General features: G+C 45.8%; 1 protein-coding gene across 6 annotated transcripts in view; it reads left to right on the top strand.

The window, feature by feature from the left end:
- The window catches only part of SETD1B (SET domain containing 1B, histone lysine methyltransferase), a 69668-nt gene extending 53682 nt beyond the window's left edge, over positions 1–15986 (top strand). For all 6 annotated transcript variants that reach the window (XM_081842202.1, XM_081842201.1, XM_081842200.1 and 3 more), the window contains 6 exons: positions 1251–2813; positions 5533–5699; positions 6694–6825; positions 8564–8683; positions 9698–9835; positions 11387–15986. In XM_081842202.1, the coding sequence (XP_081698328.1) occupies positions 1251–2813; positions 5533–5699; positions 6694–6825; positions 8564–8683; positions 9698–9835; positions 11387–11560 (2294 nt within the window). In that variant the 3' untranslated portion in view covers positions 11561–15986. The remainder of the gene's footprint in view (positions 1–1250; positions 2814–5532; positions 5700–6693; positions 6826–8563; positions 8684–9697; positions 9836–11386) is intronic.
- Positions 15987–16320: the final 334 nt, after the last annotated feature.

Below are 16320 nucleotides of genomic sequence, written 5' to 3'. Positions count from 1 at the left end.
TTCTGATTCATGTGAGCTGGAGGGGCAGTGCAGGGGCTTCCTCAAAGGGATGTGCAGGCAGGCAGACGGAGTCCGATAAGGTGCTCCGCCTGTCTGCCTGCACCTTTGCTGTCTGCAGGCAATTTGAGCTGGTGCAATGTATTGCCAGCTCAAATTGTTTGGATGCAGTATTGTGATCTGAACACCATACCAGTTTCAGACAATTTATCAATATATCACCCAGCTCTAGTTCTAAGACCAAACAAAGTAATTGATAGCGCTGTGGTGTTCCAGTGACATGGCAATTAAGTCATAATAGTTGTTCCAGCTTCTTTTTTAAACATGAACTCAGTTCAGATGTAGCAATGTGGCTTGGCATTTATGAAAATGAGTTTCAGCCTGGTTTCTTCTGTAGAACCATGGTTTCCAGTTATGTGGTTTGCACATAAACAATGGTTTGCTAGTTCAAATGTCATGGTAACTCACAATTTGTTGTGAAAGAGGAAGGGAATAAGCACATGGGTAGGAGAGGGGAAAGGATCATATGGTGGCTCATTTACCAGAAGTAATGTATTTATCATTAACTCTGGAAGTGTATTACTCTAATCTGACCAAACTAAGCGTCAAGCAACCATAGCTGTTAGAGAGCCGTAAAAATTTGTGTCCTGTACACATGTATTATCTGAAACCCAAGGGGTGCATTGGTTGTCAGATGTGAAATATATTGGCATTATTTTCATCCTCAAAGCGCCCTCTCAAACACCCCTGTTCACAAGTCCTCCGATCAGTTAAACAGAACTGCTGCTGGCTGCTAACTCCTCCCCATCTCACTTCCTCGTTCAGCATGGCTTCTCTGTCCACTGGGTTTGTCACTATGTGGTGGCAAAGAATATGTAGAAAAACTGCTGAAAATTAGGATTGTGTGCACTTTGTGCTGACTGCCCAAGTAGATACCAGTGGGTATCTGGCGTGAAATTTGCTTTTTTAATGGCACATTTCTAGCCATTGTGATTTTAGACAGGAATTTGAAAATGTGCTAGCTGCATCCTTGAAGACTTAGTGGAGCTTTGCAGGAGGTTGCAAGTGGGTTCTTACCTTGGTGCTCCGTGAACATCCTTCAGCCTGCCGCCTATATAGACCCTGTTTCCATTCCCAGCCCCAGATGTTTGGGGTAAATGCCCTTTGCGTCCCTTCCAGTCTTCAGGCGGTTTTGTAACCACAGTGTGTTTCCTTAAGGTGTGTCATTTGCTCTTCTGTGTATTTCTTTCTAGAGGAGGAGTCTGAACCCGATGTCGAGCTGGAGCCTGAGGCGCTGGTCAGCCCACAGCCAGAGAGTCAGGATGAAGAAAACCTCTGTCCACCAACGCCAGTGGGGCTTTTGGGAGACATTTTGGCCAGCAGTACCTCCTTTTTCACCAAGCCGGACAACAACATTTCTGAAGCCCCAGCAAAAAGCCGACAGTCCCGCTCAGCCGAGGAAGAGGACCGTCTCCCTTGGACTCCCGGAGGAGAGCGGCAGGCTCACTTGGAGTCTCCTGGGCTTCCGCTCAGTGTGGTGCCACCCTCTTCGCTTCCCCTCCCCTCAGTCAAATCTGGTAAAGAGGAGCAATTCCTCCTTCCAGAGCAGTTCCCGGATCAGTTAAGCATGACCAAACCAGCCCTGGAAGAAGAGCTCCCTCGGACTCCTGGACGGGACATTGCAGCCAAGTGCTCTCACACTTTCTCCAAGTCCCAGAGCACGGACACTGTCCCAGCCACCCCTGGCAATGATGCTCCTCTCACAGGAAGCAGCTTGACCTTAAGTTCCCCTCAGGTCCCAGGAAGCCCCTTTTCCTACCCATCCCAGTCCCCCGGGATCAACAGTGGCGGCATTCCTCGGACGCCTGGGAGGGATTTCACTTTCACCCCGACTTTCCCAGAGCCTGGTGCTACCCTTCCTTGCCTTTCGTCAGGCAGGAAGCCCTCTGAAGACGAACCTGATGAGAAAGTCTTTAAAGAACCTCTTGGTGCTTCCTTAATGGCTGGCATGAACAGTGTTCCCTCACCCATTCCCTTTGCCAGTCCACCTGTCCCAGCTTTCCTTGCACGTCTCGACTTGCCCCCTAGCCAGCCAGTACCTCTTGCTGCTCTCCCTAACTTTTCTGTGGACTCAAAGATGCCTCTAGAGGAGTACACCACAGAGGCACGGCCCCTTTTGCCCTACCCAGAAATCTCTGTGGCTTCCCCTCCTCTCCTGCCTCAGCCTCCCTCCTCTGTCTTGCCCATCAAAAGGAAACCAGGGCGGCCGAAACGATCCTCTCCTTTGGGCCCTATGTTGGATGCCTATTCTGGCAAGCCCATTGAGCCTCCTCTTCTTCCCATCCCAGTTGTCTTGACTGAAAGTGCTGTGAGCAAAGATTTGTTGAGTAGCCACCCAGAGGCTTTCTATGCCCTGAAAGATCCGGAAGCAGTGACCCTGGATTTCCGGAATGAAGGCTTCCATGACAAGCTCACCCCAGATGTTCTAGCTGAGAAGCTTCCCTTTAAGGAGCTGGAGAACCAGTGGAACGAGGACTTGAAAGAAGAAGAGGCCTACCTGAAATCCAAAAGACAGTGGAGGCGACAGAAAAAGAGGCCGGAGGACGTTCCAACAATTCCTTCCCCTGAGTATTCCCCTCATCAGTATCACTTCAGGCCCCGCTCTGAGTTTGAAGAGATGACCATTTTATATGACATTTGGAATGGGGGCATTGACGAAGAGGATATCCATTTCCTGTGTGTTACATACGATCACTTGTTGCAGCAAGACAATGGCATGGACTGGCTCAATGATACCCTTTGGGTATACCATCCTCATATCCTTTTTTCCCTTTTTCTTTTTTTGCTGGATTACCAGATTGGGCTTCCTTGGGAATGTATTGTTTTTGAGGAGCTGGTTTTATTGGGCATTGCTGTACTTGGTTGGTAATTTTGTTAAAACAAAACAAATTCCTTCCAGTAGCACCTTAAAGACCAACTAAGTCAGTTCTTGGTATGAGCTTTCGTGTGCATGCACACTTCTTCAGATACATGCACACGAAAGCTCATACCAAGAACTGACTTAGTTGGTCTTTAAGGTGCTACTGGAAGGAATTTGTTTTGTTTTGACTATGGCAGACCAACACGGCTACCTATCTGTAACTGGTAATTTTGTTGTAAGCCTTAACAATATTGCAGAAAAAATATGAAAATATACGCTACATATGGTAATAACAGGTCAGTTCCAGAAGCTGTTTAAAAAGGGGAATAAGAAACAGAACTTAGTCTAATGCACTGTTGTCCACAAAATCCTTTCTAAGTTTAGTTGCTAAAATAGCAAACTTGACTACTTTTTAATATTTCCTATTTATTAATGTCATTCAGCAAATATGTCTCTTCAGCAATGACTGGACCGCCATCCTGGCCAAAAAAGGACCCAGTTGTTCCTCTCTAGGAGCTGTATAAGAGGAGCAGAAACCGTAACTCGTGAGCAGGCTGCTCAGCAGTTCCTGAACCCCCTTGACTGGGCAAAGCCCTGTTTCTAAAGGTGTCTGGCTGGACTCCTGAACGTAACTGACAGTGCCATAACTACAGTCAAAGACAATCGCAGGAAACCACAGGGGGTCCTGCTTGCAGGTTTACTACAGAAATTTGGTTCCCCACTGTGTGGGCAGGATGCTGGACTAGATGGGCAATTGGCTGGCTTAATCCAGCAGGCTCTTCTTACATTTTTGTAAAAGGGCCTTTTACATAAAAAGAGTTGGGCATTGCTGTAATGATTATTTGCAGTCATCAGATACAAATGTATTTTTGGCCCTGAAATACTGGGCTAAATTTTACATGACTGTAGCTTCTACAAGCGCATGAAAACCTGTTTTTGTCCTTACTACACACATCTGCAGAATTTAAAGGTTCTTCTGTGCAACGGGCTGGGGGGCTCAAAAAGCAGCTCTGACATTAAGCCCCCAAACTTCCTAATATATCCCATTTGTTGATATCATCCTGTTGAGGTTAGTCTTCCCTTGTCCCATGGAGTGTGCTGTTTCACACCACAGCAAAACCTCTTGCTCTACTTAATAATTCTGCCAATTGGTTTGACTGTTTCATACTAAAGCAAGAGTTTTTAGAGACGCCTGCTGTGGCAAAGATTTAAAACCCCTATTTAAAGTGCTGGCCTCCTTGGGAGCACTGGAACTGGACCAGACATTCAGACCTTTTCCTAGTCTACAGTCTTAGAAATGGAATGGTGCTGATGACGATGACATATAAATCATTTTTGCCTAAGCATTGTTGTGGTAGCAACTGAAACAGTGATGAATAACATAACTAATTCAAAATACAGGTGAAGATTAGTAATATGCAAGTGCAGCATCTTTTATTTTGAAAGCACTACTAATTTTTAAACATTGTAGCCATTCTGGTGGTATTATTATTATTATTATTATTGTTGTTATTATTATTTATATCTATATACCACTAACATGCCAAAATGGCTTCCAAGCTGTTTACAAGTTTAAAATAAACTATAAAATCCAAACATAATTAAAACACCAACAAATTCAACATCCCCCCCAAAAATATAATAATGAAAAAATAAAGGCAGAACACTAAATTAAAACTGTTTGCTTAGTACCATCTATTGGCATCATTTTGTTTAGTAAAAATGATATGCAACCCTAGCATTTCACAGAACTCTTTGTCAGACACAATTCAGTTCTGCTTGATGAGTTTGCAAACTTAACAGGCTTGCATGCTCCTCTGCCAATGGTTCAGTGGAAGATTACAGTACTTTTGACATGCTTTGTGTCTGGCAGTTGTTACATAGTGATCTGCCTAACAGAGAAAATCGGAAATTCCACTCCCTTACCAAATACATATTGGAGAGATTCCTCTAGCTAATGCCTGAAAAAGCACCTTCCCCTCCACTGCTAGGTAAGAGCATTAAGATCAGCAAATGATACCCAGCTAGCTTTGACATGGCTGGATGATGCTTGGCTTGCGGTAGCACAAAGGTGGGCTCTTCCTCTGGTAGCTCCAGTGTTGTGGAATGCCCTCTCTGCTGAAGAACAAGAGGCCCCACTGGGACTGGCATTCCACCAGGTATTGAAGACACCCCTAGGTAGGCAATCATTTTACCTTTTCTGATTTTTAACTCGCTTGTTTGTTACATATTTTCATCATGAAAGTTTTTAATGCTTACCTAGATGGAGGTGTGTGTGTGTGTGTGTGTGTGTGTGTGTGTGTGTGAGAGAGAGAGAGAGAGAGAGAGAGAGAGAGAGAGAGAGAGAGAGAAACTCCTGACTTTCTTATGGCCAGAATATAGCAGACTCTGCAAAGGTAAAAGCCACACCTATTTCTCCACCTACTTTCCCCTCTGGCCCTGCCCACCACTGGTATTCAGCCCCAGAAAATGGCCCAGGTGGCAAGGAGGCCCTTGGGCTAGAAAATGTTGCCCATCTCTGGTTTAGGGCCAAGGGCCCAGCCAGCTTTGCCGGCATAATTGCAGGGCTTTGCAGCCCACATCTTTCCTGCATTTTTTCTTAACGTGGAGTCCACCAACCAGCTTTTCTACTCCAAAGAAGAAAAAACGGGATGATGGGATGCGGGAGCACGTCACAGGCTGTGCCCGCAGCGAAGGCTACTACAAGATCGACAAGAAGGACAAACTGAAATACCTCAATAACAGCCGTGCATTTGCAGAGGAGCCTCCTGCCGACACGCAGGTAAAGGGCGGGCCCCCTCTTCTTTCTCCTTGCTGTCCCATTCTGGCTGGGAGTTCTGTAGGCACCTCCCTCTCTGAAGTCCACTTGAACCCTCTTACAGTTTGGGGGCAGAAAAGACATGGCGATTAAATTGCACCCTTGAGTTGCTGACTTAATTGTAACCATCTGCAGAAGGTGGCAGGCAGGGATATGAGATGTTAGGGGGTATAAATGGGACAATGTGGCAGGCAAGTCAGCTGGGGTGTGTTCTCCCTTGCCAGAAGAGTGGAGCAGAAAAAGAGCTAGTAAAGGCGGCAGGACAAACTTGTGGGTGGGTGGGTAGCATTCAGTTTGGGGGTTAATTTTTAATAGGATTTAATATATTTTATTAGCTCACTTAAAAGAATAGAATGTTCTCTATATAGAATAGCATCATAGAATTGTAGAGCTGGAAGAGACCATGAGGGTAATCTGGTCCAACTGCCTGCAGTGCAGGAACCTTTTGCCTAGTAAGTAACTGCCTTATGATCAAGTCAGCAAAAAACAATAATATATGAATTTACATTACACCACTTTTTGCCAGTTGGGCGTCCTGCAGTTGTTTTGGACCACTACATGGCTGTGTTGGCTTGGGATGATGGGAGTTATAGCCCAAAACATCTGGAGGGCACCAGGTTGGTGGGAGTCTGGCTGGCTTATGCTTTGTCAGGCTATTGTTCTACCTCTCCCACTACTGGCTCCTCTGACTGGCTATGGGCATCCAGCCCTGGTCTTCCTTCAGGCTCCAGGGATTGAGCCTGACACTCTCTGCAAGATAAGCACGGGCTGCACTGCCCCTTGGCTATGGGCCAGTCGGCCATCTTTGAGCAGCTCTCTGGGATCTTGAGCAAAAATATTTCTCAGCGTGCAGGTGCTGTGTCACTGAGATCACCCCAGCCTTGAGGCTAAACCTGCCTGGGACCAGTTCCACTCACCTGCTTGCTAACTGCTATGCTGTCCTGTTTTTGGTCCTCAGGGAATGAGCATCCCTGCCCAGGTGCACGTTTCCACCCGGGCTGGCTCCGAGAGGAGGTCCGAGCAACGCAGGCTTCTGTCCTCCTTACCCGGCAGTTGCGACAGTGACTTGCTCAAATTCAACCAGCTCAAGGTAAGTTGTACAGCATCCCTCTTGGAAGCCTCCATTTACTATAACCCCTACTGGTCAGTGAACTTGTCTGCCTTCCAAGTGACGAAGTATTTGATTGAGGAATGGCAGGAAAGGGTTAAAATCATGTTGCTGTGGTCTTGGGGCAAGCTTTGCAGAAGGAATCTGCAAGTCCCTTTAAGAGAAGGCCTGAAGGGTAGCAGGAATTCTGGGATGTGACATTTCAAGAAATTCCAGATATTGAGAAAAGTAGCTGGAGAAGGAATGGTTAAAATCCCTCAATTGGCACCATTACATTTACTTGGAATTGCATAATAAAACTTAATTGGAGATACATTTGTGGCAAGTAGAATGATGGTTGCCAAAATTTGGAGAGATTTAAAGGAGTTCCAGGGATGCGGGTGGCGCTGTGGGTTAAACCACAGAGCCTAGGGCTTGCCGATCAGAAGATTGGTGGTTTGAATCCCCATGACGGGGTGAGCTCCCGTTGCTCGGTCCCTGCTCCTGCCAACATATCAATTCGAAAGCACGTCAAAGTGCAAGTAGATAAATAGGTACCGCTCCAGTGGGAAGGTAAACGGCGTTTCCGTGCGCTGCTCTGGTTCGCCAGAAGCGGCTTAGTCATGCTGGCCACATGACCCAGAAGCTGTACGCTGGCTCCCTCGGCCAATAAAGCAAGATGAGTGCCGCAACCCCAGAGTGGGTCACGACTGGACCTAATGGTCAGGGGTCCCTTTACCTTTAAAGGAGTTCCAATTCAACTTATTTGTATACTGAAGTATGGCAGGGGCCCTAAATGAAAAACTCACCCAAAATAATAGAACTGTGGAATTGCAGAGTTGGAAGGGATCCCAATGGTCATTTGCAATGCAAGAGTTCCAGCTGAAGCATCCATGGCAGATGGCCATCCAACCTCTGCTTTGAAACCTCCAAGGAAGGAGAGTCTACCAAGCGAGTCTTTTCCACTGTCAAACAGCTCATACTGTCAGAAAGTTCTTCCTGCTGTTTAGTCAGAATCTTCTTGTCGAAGCCACTGGTTCGACTCCTTCCCTCCAGAGCTGAAGAAAACAAGCTTGTTCCCTCCTCCATATGATAGCCCTTGAGATAGTTGAAGATGGCTATCCTATCTCCTCTCAGTTTCCTCTTTTCCAAGTTAAACGTACTCAGCTCCTTCAACCATTTCTCATAAGGCCTGGTTTCCAGACCCTTGATCATCTTGGCTGCAAATCTTGAAAGGACAAAAATGTTTGAACCAACAGTTTTATTATTTACACCAGCAGGGAATAAAATGGCAATTAAATAATCTAAATGACTTTGGAAAACTCATGACTGTAGTTTTGTTCCGAATTACCATGTTGGGCTTTAATGCAGTTCCTCACACCCTGGAGATGGCCTGTGAAGAACAAGTTATATCAAACAGGATTGCCTGTTCTCTTCAGGTAACTCCATATTAGTTTTTACGGACTGCCATTATTTTATATTCTACATGTCTCTCTGTTTTCTGTTACTCTGATAAAGTAGCATTAAACTGGGAAGTGTGGTAGGAAGGGGCACTGGCTGCCATGGCCCAAGCTAAGCAGCCTCTAAAACGTGGTTTCGGCTTATTTAGAAATGGATCTTCTGAATGGCATGTTGCTGGGTTGTAAGCCCTGCTGTGCTCAGTCTGCTCCAGCACTGTGCCGGTTTTCGAACAAATGGCTTACAGGCACCCTTTTTATTGTCTCTCTTCCCCATCGCACAGTTCCGGAAGAAAAAGCTAAAATTCTGCAAGAGTCACATTCACGACTGGGGACTCTTTGCAATGGAGCCCATTGCTGCTGACGAGATGGTGATTGAGTATGTGGGGCAGAATATCCGGCAGGTAAGAGGAGAGGAGCCACGCATCGGAGTTCCAACCCACAGAGCAGCTTGTAACGAGTGGCGTGAGCCCCATGTGGCCATGCAGCAGAGCGAGGGGGCAGAATGTGTTGCCCCAGCTCAGCCTGCAGGTGGGCAATACTGTCCCCCTTCTATCCCATTTAGTCCACTTACAGCACTCTGTTTCTTTTTGCCCCTCTGTCAATAAACAGACCACACATCGTTCAGTAAGTTTAAAATGCTTTATTTACAGATTGAAGGTCTGATACATGCGTTGTTCTGTACAGCAGCACTGACAACCCCAGAACTGCCCCCTTCGGCCATTCTTACTTTTCCAAGTGGGCCTTGCCCCCCCCCCATGCAAAGTGGAGATCTTTTAAGCTTTCTGCCTTGCTTACCAGCATGGGTGGCCCACCCCATTTTGACACCTGAGGTGAAACAGGAAGGTGCTGCTCCTCACCTGAAATCTCACCAGATGATGCAGAACTCTCGCAAGATTTCACGGGAGATCTCAGAAGCTCTGTGAGAAGTTGCGAGAGTTCTGCAAGTTCTAATCAGAAGCTGCTGCTGTCAACCCTGAGCTGGGTGGGTGAGGTGCCGCCCTACAAGATTTTGCAGCCCAAGGTGGCTGCTTCAGTCCGGCTCCCTGGGCTCTGGGAAGGTATTGCATAGGATTGGCACAGAAAGAGCTTTTATGCTGTCTGCCTTGCTGTGTTTAATTTGTGTGGTTGAGTTCTGGCCAGCTCCCAAGCACATAGAACTGCAACCACGCTAGTCAAATGCACACAACTTGTGAGTCGGCTGTATTGCCCTCTCCTGTGCCAGTATCCCTGTGAAAATGCTGCTCTCTGTTTACCTTTTGAAATCTTTTTACTTTCAGCCATGGAGGGTCTTTTTAAAATGGTGAGCAGCAAAATTCTGGCAGGTGTCACCTCTTTGGTTTGGTCCCTCTTCTCTCCCTTTCTTAATGTGGCTGCTCTTGGAAGGTAGCTCTTGTGACCTTTGGCTTGTTCTGCAGGTAATTGCTGACATGCGAGAGAAGCGGTATGAAGACGAAGGCATTGGCAGCAGTTACATGTTCAGGGTTGACCACGACACGATTATAGATGCAACAAAGTGTGGAAACTTCGCCAGGTTTATTAACCACAGTTGCAATGTAAGTGTTACTTGGCCTTACAAGCTCCATCACTCACTTGGTGGCATCAGACTTCATTCCTGTATTAAATGTGAAAGGGTGTGTAGGTACACACACGCACACACACACACACACACACACACACACACACACAGGGAGGGAGAGAGAGAGAGGTGCTTTTGCTCTCTGCTTGCTCCCCTTGCCAGCCCTACCTGGTCCGGCTGTGGTGTGGCAACAGGGTTGCATCTGGGCTTCATTGCTGCCCAGGCAGTAGGAGCCACCATTGTCACTGATCTCACTGCATCAGCAGCTGCTGCTATCCAGACTAGGGCTGTTGTTCGCAGGGGCAGGTGGGGGGTGTCATCAAAGCAAAGCTTCCAGGACGCAGCGCTGCCACCCCCAACACCACCTCTTCCTCTGCTCTCCATTACCAGCTGCTGAGGGCTACCCTGGTCCTGGTTTTTCCCTCACTGCAGTTGCTGCTGCCAAGCCCACAATCTTGTTGTGGCAAGGCCTCATCCCCATGTGCAGAGGGATGGAAGACACCCACTGCTTTGCCATAGGCTCACCCTGTGTTCTGGCTTTATCTCAACTGCAGGCAGGGGCAAGTGGATGGCCCTGAGAGATCCATTCAAAATTGGGCGCTTCTCCCTAGTGTCACCTGGGTCGTGGCAGCGTCTCCCCTTTCCAAGCCCCTGTCACCTCCCCACCCCCACCCCCCAATTCATTTTTGTGTCCCCTGGTGGCTCCAACTGTCATCACAGTGGGGCAACACTAGCGGTAGAGAGTCCATGTGGGTGGGTGGGTGGGTGGGTGAGTGGACCTTCCCACTCCAATGGCCTCTCTGTTTCCCGCAATCCTCAGGCTCATGCTGTCTTATGGAAGGAGGTGACTGATTGTTGGCTCTTCAGTTTTGATTTCCCTCCCCTGCTCCTCATACCTGTTTATCAGTAATAATAATAAAATTTATTTATACCCCACCCTCCCTGGCCAGAAACCGCATGGGGAGGGAAAACATAAGGGTCAGACTGAGTTCAAACCAAAGGCCAGGTGGAACAGCTCTGTCTTGCAGGCCCTGCGGAAAGATGTCAAGTCCCGCAAGGCCCTAGTCTCTTGTGACAGAGCGTCCCACCAAGTCGGGGCCAGTACTGAAAAGGCCCTGGCCCTAGTTGAAACCAATCTAACCACCTCGCGACTTGGGACCTCCAAAGTGTTGTCATTTGTGGACCTTAAGGTCCTCCGTGGGACATACCAGGAGAGGCGGTCCCGTAGGTACGTGGGTCCTAGGCCACATAGGGCTTTAAAGGTTAAAGCCAGCACCTTAAACCAGTGATCTTTCCAACTTCTTTAAGTTTTCTCTGTGCCTAATGCTGTGCTTATCATATGTGCTTCTCAAGTATATTAAAAGGTGGCTAGAAAGTATTTTTTGTTTCGTTTCTTCAGCCTCCCTTCCCAGAAACACAGAACACACACATGCACACACATACTAAGACAGTGATGGGTCCGAAATCTAAACAAGTGAATCAAAATCTTTAAGCCAAAGCTTTTAATTAACTGCTTCTTTTGTTTTAGCCCAACTGCTACGCTAAAGTCATCACAGTGGAATCTCAGAAGAAGATTGTCATCTACTCAAAGCAGTACATCAATGTGAATGAGGAAATTACATACGACTACAAATTCCCCATTGAGGATGTAAAGATCCCCTGTTTGTGTGGCTCCGAGAACTGCAGAGGGACCCTGAATTAAAGCCCAAGGTTTTTGCCACGTGGTGGCTGTGTCCAAACTGTGGTAGCCGAGGGTGGTTGCACTTTTGCCAAAAAAAAAAAAAAAAGTAAGAAAAAAGAGAGATGAGGTGGAAGAAGGAAAATGAGGAAGAGACAGGGGAACCTATATGGCACTTTCTATCCTTCTGTCAGGAGAAGTGCAAATTGAAGACACGCACACTAGGACTCTTCAAGCTGCAGGTGCTTTTCATCTTCAGATTCACAACCCCACCTCTCTCCGCCCCTCGTGACCGTTCCCCTTACTCAGTGGCACCATAAATCAAAACACTCTCTCTTCTCCCCGCCTCCTGCTCTTCTCGCTCCTTTATGGTGTAGCTCTCATGGGTAGAGCAAGGTACCCTTAGTGTCCTTTAAACATATTCCTCTCTCCATAAAATGCTGCTACCTTTTACTCATTAGTTTTGTCTTGTGGAGGGTCAGGAGAAAGACATTCAAAAAATGTGAAGCAGAGACTAAAGACACAAGAGGCCATGAGCTGAATGGAAGCTGGCTGGGATCGCCTGCAGTGAGCGCTGGGACACCGATGTCAAGTGGAGGCTTTCTCAAGCAGGTGGGGAATTCTGTCTGGGTCTGCGATGCACAAAAGGACATACCTCCTCCCTTCTGTGGATCAGAGTTGTGGTTGATGTTGTCACCTTGGTGCCCCTCTGGGATTTCTGGACACTGCTGGTCCTTGTGGGGGAGGGAGGGGGAACTATAGCTTTAGGAACCCAATAATGAACCCACTTCCCTTTTCTTTTTAAAAGCAGAGCTGGATCCCTTCTCCCCTCCCCCTCCCAAATTTCCCTCTCTATTGTAGCACTTGCTATGCTGTAGAAACTCTTGGTTTGGCAGCACTCTGAGTGTGCTCCACCAAGCCCTGTTTCCATACGTCCTCCGCACACTTGAGGCTTGCACAGGAAACCAGGGCAAACATCTCCCTCCCCTCCAAATGAATAGAGGCTGTGCAGATGCCAAGTGGGGGGTGAGCTGGGACAAGATCTGTCCTACCCAAGTCAGCGGCTGCTTTTATCTCCTTGGTTTTTCACCCTTTGGCAGAATGTTCTTGTCCTTAAATGACAATCTTTTAGGTTTCTTCCTTCCCAAGTATTGAAGAGACTTCTGACGAAAGAACCAGGTCCTGCCTGCCTCAGTCGAGTGGAGCCTAGTCCTCATTTAGCTCAGTTTGGTTGAGTAAGGCAGGGAGGGTCCCCACGAGGTGTGGATGTTTGTGTGCGTGTTTTTGTGTGTGTGTGGAGAGCAACTGCTTTATGGCCTGAGAAAGCAGCACTTTTTTGTGGTCAAAGCTTATTTTCAGTAGCAAGCAGATTTCTTGGTCTGACCACATCCTCATTCTCAAATGCCTGTCCTATAATTATGTAGTGCTTGTTTGCACTGGAGAGATTAGTGGGGGTTCTTCTTTTTGATTAAAACCCAAGCAAACTTTGCAGCAAGAAAAGTGTGTGGGGTGTGCCTTAAAAAAAAAAGAATTAGTCTCAAAACTGTTAAGAGTGTTGAGTCGGGCAAATATTGAAATATATGCTCATCTTCAGTACTCCTCAGTCTTTTGCTCCTGCATTAAATTTACTGGACTTTAAACTTGGCTGTACTAAGAATTAATTTCCCAGAGGAAAAATAGTAACTAGAAGATGCACAGATACTCTCTGTCAGGCCTTTTGCCCCTTCGCACAGCACCCACTCTGGCATTTTGTGTGTGGTCTTGATGGCTTCCATAGTAAGGCAGTGGAATTTTGCTTGCAAAATATAACATCTAAAGGTCAGCAGCTTTCTGCCCTTTGAGGTTCAGAAGCCGAAAGGAAGAAGCAAACCTGGTGTGTCTTTCTGGGCAAAGTGGCTCTGCTGGCCTTGTGGGTTGAGGAGCTTGAACAAACTCTGGCCATTGAGTACGGAGGACCATGTGTGCAGTTGGTTAGATTATCCCAGCCTTCCCCACCCAACCTGGGGCTCTTCTGTTATTTTGGACAACAACTCCCATTGTGGTCCAAAACTGGAGGGCGGAAGGTTGGCAGTGACCTTGGTTCTTTTGCCAGTCCCCCTGCTTCCTTACAGGTTCTCCTTGGCATGTCTTTGGTGTGGCTTTTTAATGCTTCCAACCTTTTGAGAAAGCCACATCCATTTCATGTAACACAGAACATAGTAAGGAAGCTGTCTTAGCTACAGGCTCCCAACCTTTCCCATACTCTCTCTCATGCCAGGAGTACAATCTCACATCTCCTGCAGAAACACCAGCTGGAAATGTAGGTGAGGGCATGTGCAGGAAAGATGCCTCATCTGTATTTATTAACCCTGCATATTTTTGTGTGTGTTAAACGAATTGTTTTCTTAAGGAAGTACAGCAATACTAAAGCTACTCGTATCAGCGTGGTTCTGCTGGATAGCCTTAGCTTGGAACTTGAAGCAACTTCCTGGCATAGAAGTTGTGACTACACACACACACACACACACACTTTCAAAAGTGTTTTCTTTCATATACACAAGTGTGTATATACACAAGCATGGTCGGAATTTTAAATTATGACTGCTCCCGATCTGGTTATTCTCTTGTTCCTTGAAAGGCTCTGCATTGAAGGGAAATAATTATTGCGCAAAGGTGATCAGCTTCTCTGTCCCTGCTCCAAACGAGGGGAGGATTTTTATGTTCCTTAAAACAGGAGAGGCAGATCTCTGGAAGGAATAACGGCTCCAATCCAAGTCTAGAGATACAACCCTGATCCTACAAGTCTCCCCTCTAACCCCAGCCATCCAAGAGCAGTGCCAAAGTCTCGTCGGCCCACCCACAAGCCTTGACTCATCCACTCCAAATGGAGGGCTGGGCAAGGTGGGTGTGGGATTCAACTTGACTTTCATTGAGTTTTCACACCGGTATTATCTAGCAAATAGAAATGAACTTTCCTGTGCTTTCAATCCCAGCCTGCTTGGTTTCATACAATCATTTTCCCTGACTCTAGTTTCCAGTTTCAGATTAAATCTTGGAAGGAGCCAGTGATGTCTCACTCTGACAGATATTTATATTGTCAAAGCAGCTTATTAATACAATGGGGGAGAAAATAATTTGTAAACTCTGATGGAAAGCTGTTTCAGTTTTGTCGTTTGTGACCTATTTTCAGGGATCATTTCAGTGCATTTCTGTATAAAAAGTTTTTTAAAGGGTGGGGGAGATGAAATTTTGACATTTAAAATGGACACATCATCTGTGCATAGCAGCCGTTCAAACTCTTCTCTTCAAACACTGTTTCTTGTAGAAACATGTTGATTTTTGTTTTGTATGTTTTTGGCTGTTTTCTTTGTACTTCAGAAGCATGTAAATAATTTGTTAAAAGTGACTATTGTAGTTTGGAGTTCTTTTTTAAAAGATTGTCAGCCCAAGACCTCAATAAGAGAGTGGGAGATTGGGGTGGGGGAGGAGAGCTGGCGCCATTTACAGCTTGTGTCAAGCTATGTATAATGTAAATTCTGTACAAAATATTTTTTTTTTTTTTGTCAAATACGTAGATCAAACTAGAAGCATTAAGAAGCTGAAGATTTAAAAGAAAAACCCTGCCAAGTTAAGGCTTTTTAAAATTTGCCTTTCTGATACCTTAATGTGCAAAATCTATTTATTTCAGACAAGAAAATGTGTATAGTCTATTAATGACAACCTAAAATGTATTTAAGCAAATCTATAACTTTGACCCTCCCCTGGCAATTTTATTTTATAACGTTCCTTCTCAATTACCAACGTAGTATTTGTAGCGGTTACAAAGGAAATTGCATTAGCCACAGTCTGGAGCTCCAAGGTGCTCCAGTGCTTCTCTGTTGCTCCACATGAACAGGGTCTTCACCAGCTAGCAAAGTCCTGCTCATCCGAAGCTTTGTCTGTTCTCATGAACCTCTCACCTCACTGGAGCTTCTGGGACAAGGCAGTGGTGGGGAACAAAGGATACTATGAATTTGGGAGTTAATTCTTAAAATGAAACACTGTGGAGGGGAAAACCTTAGTCCTTGTACCTGAATTCTGTAAAAATACCGGTTTTTAATTCGCAGTGTGAAAAATAAAGAGCTCCTTTAAAAGGGGCAAGGAAAATGGTTTGCAATAAATGGCATCTATTTTTTATGTTCCTTAAAACAAAACAAAAAAAGACAAAATTAAATCTCTGCTTTTGAGATTTGGGATTTTTTTAAACCTTTTGTTCCCATTTGTTTTGAACAGCTGTATAAGTTTGGGACTGTTCTGTGCTCCGTCTTCAGTATACCTTGTTTAGAAGAACGTGGTTTTTTTTTTGTTGTTGTGGGCATGTCATGCTGTAAATATTTGTTCATAATTTTTTTGTGAATTGAATACTATGTACCATTGTATTATAGTAACTTTTATAAAGCAAACCATAAATATACTGACTTTTCTTACAGAAGAGCTGTGTGTTTGGTTTATTAGGCTCCAGGAATTGTTATTGAGGACTGTTTGGAAGCACATAGAAAGAGAAAATTGGTATTTGAAAATACCTAAATATCCACGAAGATGTGATGTGTGAACATGCATCTTTTTCAAAGAGAAGATTCACATATGGCAGAGCTTCTGGAAATGACACAAAGGTTGCATGGGCTTCTGAGATACTTGCATTACATTAGTCATGGGACATGGAAGGCAGAAGCAAGGCTGTGTTGTGTTTTTACTATTTTTTGTTAGGAGCCACTCAGAGTAGCTGGGGCAACCCAGTTAAATGGGTGGCATATAAGTAATAAATT

This window comes from Podarcis erhardii (genome assembly GCF_964252035.2).
Source record: "Podarcis erhardii genome assembly, chromosome: 15".
Classification (NCBI taxonomy): domain Eukaryota; kingdom Metazoa; phylum Chordata; class Lepidosauria; order Squamata; family Lacertidae; genus Podarcis; species Podarcis erhardii.
The sequence above is the reverse complement of the archived record's forward strand: the minus strand, read 5'-3'. Positions and strand labels throughout refer to the sequence as shown.